The 14,107-nt window shown below is 33.0% G+C and overlaps 1 protein-coding gene across 3 annotated transcripts in view; it reads left to right on the forward strand.

Annotated features, from left to right (window-relative positions):
• The window catches only part of LOC125055400 (synaptotagmin-7), a 299,046-nt gene that overhangs the window by 103,114 nt on the left and 181,825 nt on the right, over positions 1-14,107 (forward strand). For 2 of the 3 annotated variants that reach the window (XM_047657852.1, XM_047657851.1), the window contains exon 3: positions 9,253-9,360. In XM_047657852.1, the coding sequence (XP_047513808.1) occupies positions 9,253-9,360 (108 nt within the window). Of the gene's footprint in view, positions 1-6,045; positions 6,248-9,252; positions 9,361-14,107 lie in introns of those variants that run through there. The other variant, XM_047657855.1, reaches the window with a different exon arrangement.

The following is a 14,107-nucleotide window of genomic DNA, read 5'->3' on the forward strand; positions in this document are numbered from 1 at the left end:
TATTCCCAAACGGCCCAATCCCATTAACTTTTCTGACTTCCGGCCCATTTCTATTCTACCATTCCTATCTAAAGCTCTAGAGCGCCTTATACACTCGCAGCTTAGCGGATTTCTGAATAAAAACTCAATTCTAGACCCTCTCCAATCGGGTTTCCGCCCGGGGCATAGCACGACTACTGCATTGGTTAAAGTTTGTGACGACATTCGCCGAGGGATGGATGGTGGGCAGCTCACTGTTCTCACTCTGCTTGACTTTAGCAATGCTTTCAATACTGTGAACTTTGAAATTCTGCTTGGGTTGCTTCGCTCTATGAATATCTGTCCATCCGCTATTGACTGGTTTCATAGCTATCTTAACGGTCGTCGGCAGCGTATTAAGATGAATGATGCTTACTCTCAGTGGAATAGTATAAGTGCTGGTGTTCCGCAGGGTGGCGTTCTTTCACCTCTTCTTTTTTCTATCTTTATCAATACCCTGACTACACATCTATCTGCTAGTTATCACCTTTACGCTGATGACCTCCAAATCTACGTTCAGTCTACACTGGATGAGCTTCCACTTGCAATACAGGCGATGAATGATGATCTTGAAAACATAGCCAACTGGAGTAAAGACTTTGGTCTTCAAATTAATCCTGCCAAGAGTCAAGTCATCATCATCGGAAGCCCTTTCTTTATTTCAAGAGTCAAATGGGCTCAGCTCCCTGGTGTTTACCTTGACGGTGTGGCCTTGGCCCTCAATAAGACTGTTAAAAACCTTGGGGTCTTCTTCGACCAAACATTTTCCTGGGGTCATCACGTAAAGGAGATCAGCCGTAAACTTTACGCCGCTTCTTTTACTCTGAAACGTCTTTCTAATTTCCTTCCTATCCGCACTAAAACTATGTTAGCGCAGTCTCTTCTGCTTCCTATTCTCGATTATGCGGACTCATGCTCCTCTGATTTGAACGAAGAGCTACTTGACAAGATCGAACGCCTGCAGAATTTCTGCATACGGTTCATATTTGGTCTTAGGAAATATGACCATGTGTCTAAATTCCGCAGGCAGCTGGGGTGGCTACCTATTCGATTCAGACGTCACGCTCATCTTCTTCAACTTCTATACTCAATTCTTTTCAATCCGAAAACCCCTTCTTATCTCAAAAATCACTTTAAATTCTTAGGTCCTTCTAACTATATGTTACGCTCTTCTAATAGATGTTTACTGGAAATTCCTTCTCACACTTCATCCTTCTTAGGCAATTCATTCACGATCTCCGCCATTAAGTTGTGGAATACGCTGCCCGACTCCGTACGATTGGCTACCTCTCTATCATCTTTTAAAACTCTTCTGCATAAACATTTCTTAACCTTATCCTATCCTGATCAATCGTGACTTGTATAAATCTTATGTTTCCTTTTTCATCACTATTTGCTGTCCATGTATTTGTAAGATTAGCTTTTAAGTTTTTAGTCTGTTGTAAATATTTTTTTTTTTTGTATTACTTTAGATTAAGGTACTATGTATATATATATTTTTTTTATATAACATTTGTTTCTGCACTTCTCGCACGAATCATGTTTCTTTTTTTTAGTTTTTTCTTTAACTAGGGTTGCCTGGAAGAGATCGCTTATTAGCGATAAGGCCGCCCGTTGCATCCCTTATAATTTTTTTTGTATTGTGTTTGATTTATTGTTTTTTTGCAACGAAGTGTTAATAAATAAAATAAATAAATAAATATTTAACTATAGAGAGAAGGCCTCCTCGCCACAATGTTTCAATCCTTCCCCGCTATCCCTTTTATTCCTAGCTTTCTGGTGGACGTCAGCTCTTTCTTCCCATTGGGCCATTTTAAGTACGTATTTGAGTCATCTGTTATCACAAACGCGGGCAATGTGTAAGAACATAATACGAATAATTGTTTTGTAAGAAATTTGTAATCGTTAGTTAAAAAAATATATTCTATATTAAATCGTTAATATATTTACTAGAAATTCTCGTTGTAATATCGGTGCTAACGGCGTAATCGATAAACTATTCCTAATATTAAAATAATACGAGAAACGAGTCTTTCACTGCCCGTTCCTTCATTAATAATCGAGTATTTTCATAGTAGATTAGATACACATAGATCAGAAGTAGATTAATGCTAATCTTACATTAAAGTTGTATCAACAGAGTCAATCCATTTAATATTTAAATTGCAATAATGTGTAGCCAGAAAGTTTTAGGCTTACAAACAAGCCACTGCTGAGCCAGATCTAAAAAACATCTTTTCTTCGTTAAGCAGATTATAATGTGGTTACAAAGAGCCTAAAACACGATTGTGGCCAGTTGTGAAAGCCTCTAAAAAGCCTCTTGGATTTAAGTATGAATAACTCTTATCGGTAAAGGGCCGTAGGGATACTTAAATTGATTTTTTTAAAATTTTATCATATCAATTTTCTTTATATAAATCATATGTTCTCAACATATGATTTATATAAAGAAATAATTAAATTTCTTAGATTACATTATTTAGATTATTAATTATTATCATTTAATTTGTTTGTGTATGTGAAAAATACACAAACAAATTAAATGAAAACGGGCAAGAGGCTCATCTGATGTGAAGTGATACCCAAAGACATTCACATTGCTAGAGAATTAGCGAGCCAAATTCCCGGCCTTTTAAGAATGGTACGCTCTTTTCTTGAAGGACCCTAAGTCGAATTTGTTCGGAAATACTTCAGCTGGCACGGCACATATTTATTATTTTATTTATTAAAATTTCATTGCATATACAGAAATATAATACAATTGACACAATTGAATATTCTGTAATATCACTCCACTGGTATCACAACGGGGTCAAAATTACATCAAATTGTATAATCTTTGTTCAACTACGATTATTATAATATGATCTTATTATTTCGCACTGTAATCACCTACTTACCTATTACATTTTAAAATGATCATGAAACAGATTCAGAAATCTGAGGCCAAGACCTAAAGAGGTGGTAGTGCCACTGATTTTTATTTTTAAAAATCATACATGTATATATAAATATAATATAAACCTAGTTCTTATAGTCATTTTATTACTTTATTATTACTTTTAAGATATATATTATATATTTCTCATTTAGCACGTGAACCTAGCCGTAAAACATATTAAGTTATTTAATAATATATCACAATTTAATGTGATAGACGATACATATTCTTTTACAAGATAAAAGGAGTTAATATTTGTTACTTCTAAGCTTTTAAAATGAACTTAGTATTTTGATATTTGCTCCGAGACTTCAAACTAAGCTTAATGGCATTTCATATAATCCTGATAGCTTTTTGTTTTATTTCAATAAAATGAGAACGATTATACGTGATATTAAATTTCGAACAAAATAATTGATATAAAACTCGATACAAACGTCGTCTAAGATTTTTGTACTCAGGCCGCTGGTTTGTTAAAAATAAACGATGCAGCTCTCGGCTCAAGGGCCGGTATTCATCTGTATTGAGGTCAATTTGGGTCAAAATAGTTCTGAGGTAAGTTTAGCTGATGATGACAGCAACAAGCTGTGTAAATGTCCTAAAGCACTTTTTCTCTGATCTAAACATGTGTATTTACAATAGTGTCAGTAATCCACCGTATAACGGGGTAGATTAGTTCAGCGTTATTTTTGCATAACGCGCTTGATATAACGCGTTATGTATAAATGATTCACGTTTAACTTTTTTCTATAATAAAATTTAAATCGAATATTAAGAAGAAACTGAAACTTTATAAAAACGGAAAATGTACGTACACTTATAAATTTCACAGTAGAGAAATATAATGATATCCCTGCGTTATATGGGGAAATCACCTGGTTATATGGGGGGAATACCATTAAAATCGCATTATATGAAAATGCGATACAAGAGTATCCTGTGTTATTGGGAAGATTACTGTCATCAACTTTAATCTTGTCTTACTATTAGTAGTTTGTACAGTTACTTCTTCTAGAAATGATTACTTTTTTCTTGGGTATAAGCACGAATATTTTGTATTATATCCCTAGCTCGATGGTTTGAGTTCTTCGCAAATCGTGATCAGTGAGAGACACGAAGTACTTTTTGATATCATGATTAAAATATTCCCATATTAACCCCATCGATTGTCACCAAGTTGGTACTTCCTATGGCAGAAAATACGAATTTCGCTGGCAAAGATTGAAGTGGAAACGACATATTAGTATAATGTAATATTTTCACGTTTACATCCGTCACGAAGAACTTATATAAACTGTTTCTTTTACACGTATTTTGATAATTAATTATAAGAGTTCGTAATTGACATAATTTTCAACACGCGATTGTGAGGAAATACGTGCATATTTTTAAGACGAATTTTATGATTACGCTTAACTGTCAAATTTAGAAATGCTTCTATTTCCTTGCTTTAAATACATTGAGAACATATTATGTGTTATGTATGTAAAGAAATAATTTAAGATTAAATAATTATATTTCTTAGATTATTATTTATTTTGTCTGTGGAAAAGACGCTAGTTTTAGCGTGCCATTTAAAGATTTTTTGGTCGAACATTTTGGATTATAAAAGAAATGGGATAAAATTTATTGTTTTCAAGTAAAATAAAGTTGAAATGTTATTTTTTAAAATACATATTTTAGCAACACAATTCAGCCTCATTCATTATGTATATACAGTGTATATAACGAACACATTATTATCAGTTCCGCAAACAAACCGCTTGTATCTACTAGTGAGTCTAATGCGCTAATGTCAGGTCCCATCTGTTTCTAACGAGCTAATATTGACATAATGACCTAATGCTCTTCATACGAAACGTCAAATAAACCTAAACGTTTGGGCATCATGCTGCAAATTGGACAAAAGTAATTATTTCATTTGAAAATGTACTTTATGTGTTTGAATTAGAATCGAGATTCATTTGATCAAAACCACGATAGATTTCGATACATAAGTGCCATCTACACAAATAAAGCTAATTTCGCGGATTTCTTCTACTTTGAGCCCATGAATAGAGTCAATTACTTTTAAAATAAAGTCCTCCGACCAACGCATTTTACGGTTTTCACCAGAACTGATATTGATGACACTGATTCTGATGAAATATAATGATCGTTGTTAAAAAGTTCACAAAATTATTATAATAATAAATTGAAGAAGCCAGATAATATGGTACCCTTCTATACCTGTTTATGTTTCGGTAAAGCTAAATATGTAGCGTTATTTCTTTCAATCGGATACCAATAGTGTTTCACTAGGAATCGAACTCGTGATTACGCTCAGATATTTTTTTTTCTCTACAGGTTAAAACTTGGATTTAAACGTTTTGTAAAAGTTTGGATGAATAATACTAGAACAGTTGAATGAAAATTGTTTTATGGAATAGTCTATACTCTATACTCGTAGACGTTTTAGGAAAAATTACAAAACCCGTGGGAAAGATGTACCACGAAAACAAATTTTTATACTAAATACTTCATTTTATACAAATTTATTTTGTTCGCCAATTGTTTAAATTGTTTTAAATCATTGATATTAGGAAAATGAGAATATACGTAGACACTTGCTACGGCGTAGCACTTATTCACTCAAAATAATTTTAAACATGAAACACTGGGATTTTTGTTATTGGCATTCACCCAACCCTTGGGATATTCATAAAATTTTATCTTATATGCTGATAAATCAGAAGGTTCTTTAAGAAAATGTTTTTCTTGTAATATAAAAAGCTGTCGCAATAAACAACTAGCAAACACAATATTTCCTTGTTACAAGAGACTTATATTTCAATGGAGTCAACGGCGTCAAGTAGAAAACACTTTTCTTTATTCAATGTTGATATTTGTCAATCCAAAATGAACTCTATGTTGAATATTATAGGTACGATGTTATCATGTCTAGAGTTAAGGGTTGGTTAAAGCACGTCTTGATAAGTGAATTTGTGTTTTATCGCGTTAGTAATAGAGATAGTTTTACATTGAACACACGTGCAGAAGAACGAATGCTTCAACTGACGAAATTCAGTCTATACGCGAAATTGGTGGATCAAAGTTGTTCTACCTATTTATTCAGTATTGTTCCAAATTCAAATCTCGTGTGGATGTGTTCTAAGTTTGAAAGTTTGAAAATCGAGTTATTTGAATTTCGGGGTTTGTCGCAGCGTGGCGCAATGTAAATAAGCCGGTGCAGCAACTGTGATAATTTATGAGTTTCCAAATTTAAACTCTCGGTATGAGTTTGAGAAGGTAATTCATATTAAAATACATAAGCTAAAAGTCATTAATAATTTCTTAATAAATGTGTTTTAATTCTTACTTTACTAGCCATTACCATAAACTAGCTTTAATCTCATATAAACCTGTCAATAAAGCCATTAAAGGCTTTACAGGGTAATTATTATTAAAAGCAATCTTGTGATTTCATATTTTTTTTAAAGATACAATTTTATATCTATATTACTAGACTTTTTTATATTTTTTATTTGTATATAGACTATGCCTATATAACAATAACGCGCTCAGCTTAAAGCTTTTATTTAGCTAAATTATTATATTTTGTATTAATTCTGTTATTCCTTTCGCCTGTTAGCTCTGTAGTATAGTAAAGCTCTGTTACAAGCCTCCATTAGTGAGCCTTAGTAATATTTTTTTTATAAGAAAGCAGGTTAGCTTTCTGTGCCTGACATGTCAATTGTCTAAGATATGCTGGTTTCTTCGCAATGTTTGCGACTATGGTACGAGTAAGAATTAACTGCGAACATAGTAATAGAAATCTAACCAGAGCTTGAGAGCTTCAAGGCTATTCAAGGTTTAAATCTTGGCAAAGAAAAAAAACTCGTAAAACTTACCAGGCGCAACTTTGCAAAAGCCACTTACAGCCATTTTGATAAATAGGTACATTAATAACATGATAAAATCAGTAGACCATAACGATAAGTAATTGTATATCTTTATAACCTTCTCGGTTTACTGGTTATAAGCATATGTGTTATTTGCATATGCCAGTGTTAATAATTTATTTATTTATTTATATATAAAGTTATAAGTTATAAGCATATAAGTTATTTGCATATGCCAGTGTTAATAGGCATATGTAAAAAACCAGAAGCCTGTCTTTAATTCCAGGCAAAAAATATCTTGCTATGAAAGGCACGACGAAAGATATATTTTACAAAAATACACTGTGAGCTGGGTTATAATAGTAATAAGTGCATTTGACAGGCTTTATTTAGCTGTGCTATTGACGTTTATTAATTTCCTCTATTACTCATCTGTATCTTATTGGAACCACCCGCAGTGCGTTTGTAAAGCCCTAGAACCTGTGGCGTTGTAATTAACAATATACCTATTATTGTGTATATATCATCTTGTGACTTTTGATTCTTGCCAAGGGCCATTGCAGAAGGGGTATTTCTGTTGACGTTGTAAGAGTCAGAGAGTAGTGCTGGCCTAGTGGCTTCAGCGTGCTTCACCCCTGAGGTGTGATTCTCACCCCTGAGGTCGTAGGTTCGATCCCCGGCTGTGCACCAATGGACTGTTTGTCGATGTGCGCATTAAACATTCGCTCGAATGGTGAAAGAAAACATCGTGAGGAAACCGGCTCACCTTCGACCCAAAAAGTCAGGCGTGCGTCAGGTACAGAAGGCTGATATACTTGTTTATTACATTGCCAAATGATCATGGAACAGTTACAGAAATCTGAGGCCCAGACCTAAAACGGTTGTAGCGCCATTGATGATAATGTTGTTGTGAGAGTCATCCATGTTACTGAGTGTGTAGTTAGAGACAAGAAGGCTGGTATTATTACAAATCATGCTTTACTTTCGCTCAATTCTAAACACAGAGCGACTAAGTAACCCAAACCGTGAGAGTTATCATGAATTATTAAATGCCGAAATCATAAATAAAAATCCTTTGATATCCGAAAATAGAGAATACACTTTTAAGGTGGATTTTCTACGTTTGTAGCAATAACATTTGGAAATTTGTTATTCTATTTATCTTGACGATAATAAAATAATGCATACCTCTAAAAATCTGTTATAAAACTGTAAGGTATGTACCTTACACACGTACCTAATTAACAAAGAAAACATAAAGCAAAATTCTTTAGAAAACGTAATTATAATGAACGAGTATAATAAGGTATTAAACAAAAGAACTAGGGATTATATAAAAACCCTAGTTTCATATAAAATTTTAAGCACAATGGAACGAAAACGCCTTTATGATTTTTGTTCGCCTTTTCGTAGAACTCTGCAACAATATGCTACGAAAGTTTACATGCATTTGGTGCTACGTCGCTGTACTTCTACGGTCGGTTCTACGAAGACGTAATCATAGTACGAATGCCTCAGCATAAACAATACCAAAAATCGAACAGCTATTGGAATGGAAATTTAAATATATTTTTGTATAAAAATGTATGTATGAAACGCTCCGTGTTTGGAAATGGGAGAAACAACATGCATCGTTCAAATAGAATACATTTAAGTGAACTACAAAAAATGTTTGAAAAGGTTTATCGAGCTATCGAATACTGAATTATATTTTATAGAATAGGGGGTAAACAGGCAGGAGTCTCACCTGATGTTAAGTGATACCGACCATGGATACTGTCAATGACAGAGGGCTCGCAAGTACGTTGCCGGCCTTCTATATCGTATTATACGAATACTTTTCCACCCTATAGTTGCTTTCATGTTATATTCTAAAGCCAAGTGTGTTCAAGTATATATAAATTATATTTTTGTTCTTGTTTTAGTCACGTTACTAAAACAAAAATAAACATATTAGACATCGACGGCGCGCTCCGCAGAGACACGTGTACATAAAATGAATAAATTTTATCGTTATGTAAAATATAAAATGCGGTTATGAGATCGTTTTATAATTGCTTTATATGTTACAAAAAGTCAACTGAAATGTCATCGTTTTCTTTTGTTTATTAACTTCATTCGCATTTATTTATGCTTATAATGTGTGATATTACATTGTAAAAACAATTATTAAACTGAACTAGTACTAGACAGATTTGTAATTTTCTAAAATTATTTAAGAAACTTGAAATAATTGGTATCAATGACTCTAAAAGTTACTATTCTCCTATACGGTAATTTGTATCGTAATTTTCCTCGCCCTAATTCATGATACTCAAGCCTTCCTTGACAAATGAACTGAACTAACATGAAAGGTTTCTTCGATTGAAAGCAGTGATATCTAAGGCTAATAATAGTGTGTATTTGTTACAGAGCGGATTCATCAGCCACGGATGGCGGTAGTGTGCGGGAAAAGGGGATGAGTAGGCTCAATGGGTTCCTGAACTTGAAGACACCTCTTATAAGTACAAAAACATTAGGGTAAGTTTATTATTATGTAAGCATTAGTATGGTTAAACATGGGCTGATCAATTTAAAAAAAGTTAAGTGCCTATCTGATACCTAATCCGCTGTTTTACTAGTATCTAAAATTGGAAGTGTAATATTTTAATTTTTTGTAACATTTACTTTTACTATAATTGTCATATATTTAAGAAAATATAGCTTTTAACATATACTGCGGATATAGCATCGTGTATGATGTGGTAAAGTTTAATAAATAAATAGGAAAGATGTTGGGAAGAGAATTGGAATGTTTATTTAATTTTATTTATTTATTTCCTACATAATTATTATATCTTACTACTAACTAATACGATAGAACTACACAATAATACTAACTCTAATAATTATATAATTTAAATACATTTCAAGAAAACTGTATATATACCATCTTATAACTAATAACGTAACAAGCAGCTCATGCTCACATAACATCGCATCAGTGAAACTGATAAAAGACAATTCTTTACTTTCAAACGATGTTGTTTTGTCTTTACAAAATAATGTATCACAACTGTAATACCACGCCATCTATTAATCTTCTTATGAACTAAGTAAAGTGCGTAAAATTTTGTGGAGATAGGGAATCGTTTTAAGACTTTTATGAACTGGCTAACACATTTGTATGATTAGTTAAGTAAAATATCATATACTGGTGGTCTTCTGATAATATTACTAATTAAACTCGTTGTATGAAATTGGTGATAAGAGCCATCTTTTGACGAATTGGAATACTAACCTTATGTATACGATTCAACAAGCTTCCTCAACTTAACGCTAGATGGCAATATCATCAAAAAGGTTTTTACCTAAATTCCATGTAATTTATTTATATTCGTAGTAGTAGTAGATTTAATTAAAGGTTTAAATCATTGACTTGATGTTCCTAAACTAAAGTTCTCCTCTCACCTCTATTTTTTCTAAAATTATAAATGCTTTTATATAAAGAAACTGAGCCTACTTTCATAACATTTCCCTTAAGTGCACTTTACGGCTGATGCATTTTCGTTAATGCACCTGGGTGCATTAAATCTTTTATATATTCCCGAATAATGTACCTCCGTCATATTCCCTGAAGATTGTTGTGGGTAGAATTTTCTTAGGCTGTTTATTAAGAGCAACAGCCTAAGAAAATTATAGGTTTAATAGGATTTCTTGAAAGAACCGCGTAATATTAAAAGGACAACCTACGTGTTAATGTCACAATTAAAGTCTTCTTAATTCGTTATTACTTACTTACATGACCTTAGCATTATTACTTGTAGCATATTTAAGTTATTAACTTAGGGAACTTTTTTTTTGTAACAGCGACAAACGGACATGAGGCTCATCTGATGATGAGTGATACCGCCGCCCATAGACACTCATATTGCCAGAGGGCTCACCAAATTTTTAAGAATTGGTACACTCTTTTCTTACGACCCTAAGTCAATTAGTTCGTTTTTTTTAGAACAGGGGGCAAACGGTTAGGAGGCTCACCTGAAGTTAAGTGATACCGCCCCGCCGCATGGACACTCAATGCCAGAGGGCTCGCAAGTGCGTTGCCGGCCTTTTAAGAATTGGCACGCTCTTTTCTTGAAGGACCCTAAGTCGAATTGGTCCGGAAATACATCGGTGGGCAGTTGGTTCCACATAGTGATGTTGCGCGGCAGAAACTGCCTTAAAAAACGCTCAGTTGTAGAACGACGTATGTCGAGGTGATACGGGTGGAATTAAGTATTCTGCCTCGACTTCCGATGATGAAACTTTTAATTACAATTGAAACGATTCTGTCACCTTCCTACTCCGCCTAATGGTCTGATAGGGCGTCATATATACATTTAGTTAAGTGAAACTCTCAATTACAATTCAAACTATTCTGTCTCCTTCCTTCTTCTCCTAACTGACTAATAGGGCTTTTTATATATAAACATTTAAGAGGAGTGGTTTGTATTTTTTGATTAACGCTACGTTCTTCTTGAATAACAACGACTATCAAATGTTTCAAAAATCATGTCATCGAAGTCCGGACAGTCTGGTAATAATCTTACATTTTAATCTATCTTACTGGTGGTATAGTCATACCCTTTAATATTTAAAACTATCAATAGTCTCAATTTTATAGATTAATTTACTAAAATACGCATTATAAAAATAAAAAATCACAACGCCGATTAGAATCACACATGATTATTAGTTTTTTTTAAATAGCAAGTAGATCATCAGCCTTCAGCGCTTGACACATGCCGTTGACTTTTTGGGTCTAAAGCATGCCGGTTTCCCCACGAAGTTTTCCTTCACATTTTTTACTTGATAAATGGCACAAAAACGACCATTGGTGTACCAGGGATCGAACCTGTGACTTCAGTGATAAGACTCGCACGTGACGTAACACGTTTAGGGGGATCTCTTAAAATTAAGAGGCGTTTATAGGTAAGATATATTTGGGGGATGTTTAATTAATGTAATCCTGTTATTTAGTATAATACTGAGTTTCACAAATAGTTCGTTGTTCGTTTGTAAACCCGATGCCTGGAGATACGAATTGTAAGCTAAGATAATGTTTGGGACACACTGCTACATAAATGTATTTTCACGAAATAATATTATTGTACTAAGAGTTATGGATTACATAAAATATATTATAGTTATTTTGGCATGCGTGCTATGCTCCAAATGATTTTTATAAAACACAGAAATTTAACACCCGCTCGAGGTACATATGTCAATACAAAAATCAACTTTTGAGATACTAAAAGTGCTTTCACAAATTATTACGAACTGGCTATGTAAATAAAATTACGGCCATTGACTCTTTTCCGGTAATTACAGAAGTGGCGCAACGTTATAGAACAAAAATATATAAATCGTATATCTTAATACATTGATGTTACTATATATATTGTAATTAACAGTCAAAATTTTACATATAGACACTTTAACGTTAGTGTAAAAACATTAAGGTTAGATAAAGGTTAAGGTTACATTAAGGTTAGCTACTAACGGAAATTAAACGGGCTTTTATTATTTTAACAATAAACAAGAACAGTCTTTGCCTGGTGTATTATATGTAACACGATTTGCAATAAAGAATTTTTGAAAGGATATAATACCCTTTTCTCAAATATAGCCTTAATGTTTTATAGTTTCTTTTTTTATTTCACAGGATACATATACAATAGATAAAAAACCATTGTGGTTACAAATTATGTAAAACTTCAAAATTCATTTCTTGGTTTTTACATATTTATACTTAAAACCAAACTACTAATACAGAATTTTCTTTGTCGAAACCTTGTGACCATTTTGTCGAGAATATTTAGTAACCTAAACCAAACTTTGAAGTTATAACTTTATACAAGTTAGTTGAATTATTCAGAAGTTACATTTCTCAAACGATGTTTAGACAACAATTTAAAGTGGTCAAACAATAAGTTTTGGTGAATTTATAAACTGTTTTTTAGTGGTGGTTTAGAATTATGAGAAAAATAATTATTATTTATCACTGTTTATCCCCATTTACCCTGTAGAAGAAAGAATTAGCCTAAAATTTCAACTTCAAACAGGCAAGAGGCTCACCTAATGTTGATTGCACGCATGGAAACTCTCAATGCCAGAGGGCTTGCGAGTACGTTGCCGGCCTTTCAAAAATTGGTACGTTCTTTTCTTGGAGGACCCTAAATCGCAATCGTTCGGAAATACATTCAGTGAAAACACAATAAAAATATTTTAAATATAATTTTGATTTTTTACTCTATCGTAAATTTGAATTGATCCCGGTAATAAGACATCCCAAAATTGCACTTGAAATACAAAATCAGTTTTCGATATTCACAGGTTCTGTTTAAAAAGTATCCAATATAAATTATCTTATTTATAAAAAAATAACTTCGATTCCGAATTCCCCGTAACGCAACGCTAATTTCTAGATTCGCAATGCAAGATTGGGGAAGAAATTGAGTATTTGAAAATACCATGTTTATACAAACCAGCACATATTTAAGATGTATGTATGTCTCAAATCTCATCACGATCCGTCTTAGTTACCGTCAAAGCTGACGTTCCGCAAATGGGAGCTCAGTACAGATTCCAGTACCTATATGCTTTTATCGGATAACGGATTGAGCATCGAAAAGATTAAGATTTATTTATTGGCTAGTTTCGGATTGCTTATCTGTTTGGGGATATCTATGAAATATTTTCTCAAGATAACATTATATTTAGTATAAAATAACATGAAAATAAATATTCTTATTAGTAAATTACGCGGCCATTACTTATAACTTAATTCAGCTAGAAATTAACGCTTAATGATATTTCAGAGACAATTAATAAATAAAAAATTGAATAATTATCTTTAAGTTAATTTCTTATATTGTAGACAATTTAGCATAGTAATATTAGCCATAAATATAATAAAACCTCAATAAAACGATTTCGAAACGAGATGGTTTATATATTTTAATGTATATTTAAGTAGTCATAAAACTTGATATTAACAGAAATCATGAGACAGAAATGATAAATCTATTTAAAAGTAGTCTATGAGCAGTGTTGGCCTAGTGGGTTCGTATAATAGAGGTCGTAGGTGCGATTCCCGGCTGTGCACCAATGGACTTTCTTTCTGTGTGCATTTAACACTTGCTCGCTCGTGAAGGAAAACATCGTGAGGAAACAGGATTGCCTTAGACCCTAGTCGACGGCGTGAGTCAGCCAAATGAAGCTGATCACGTACGTGTCTAATAAA

Source organism: Pieris napi, chromosome 13 (genome assembly GCF_905475465.1).
Source record: "Pieris napi chromosome 13, ilPieNapi1.2, whole genome shotgun sequence".
Lineage (NCBI taxonomy): Eukaryota > Metazoa > Arthropoda > Insecta > Lepidoptera > Pieridae > Pieris > Pieris napi.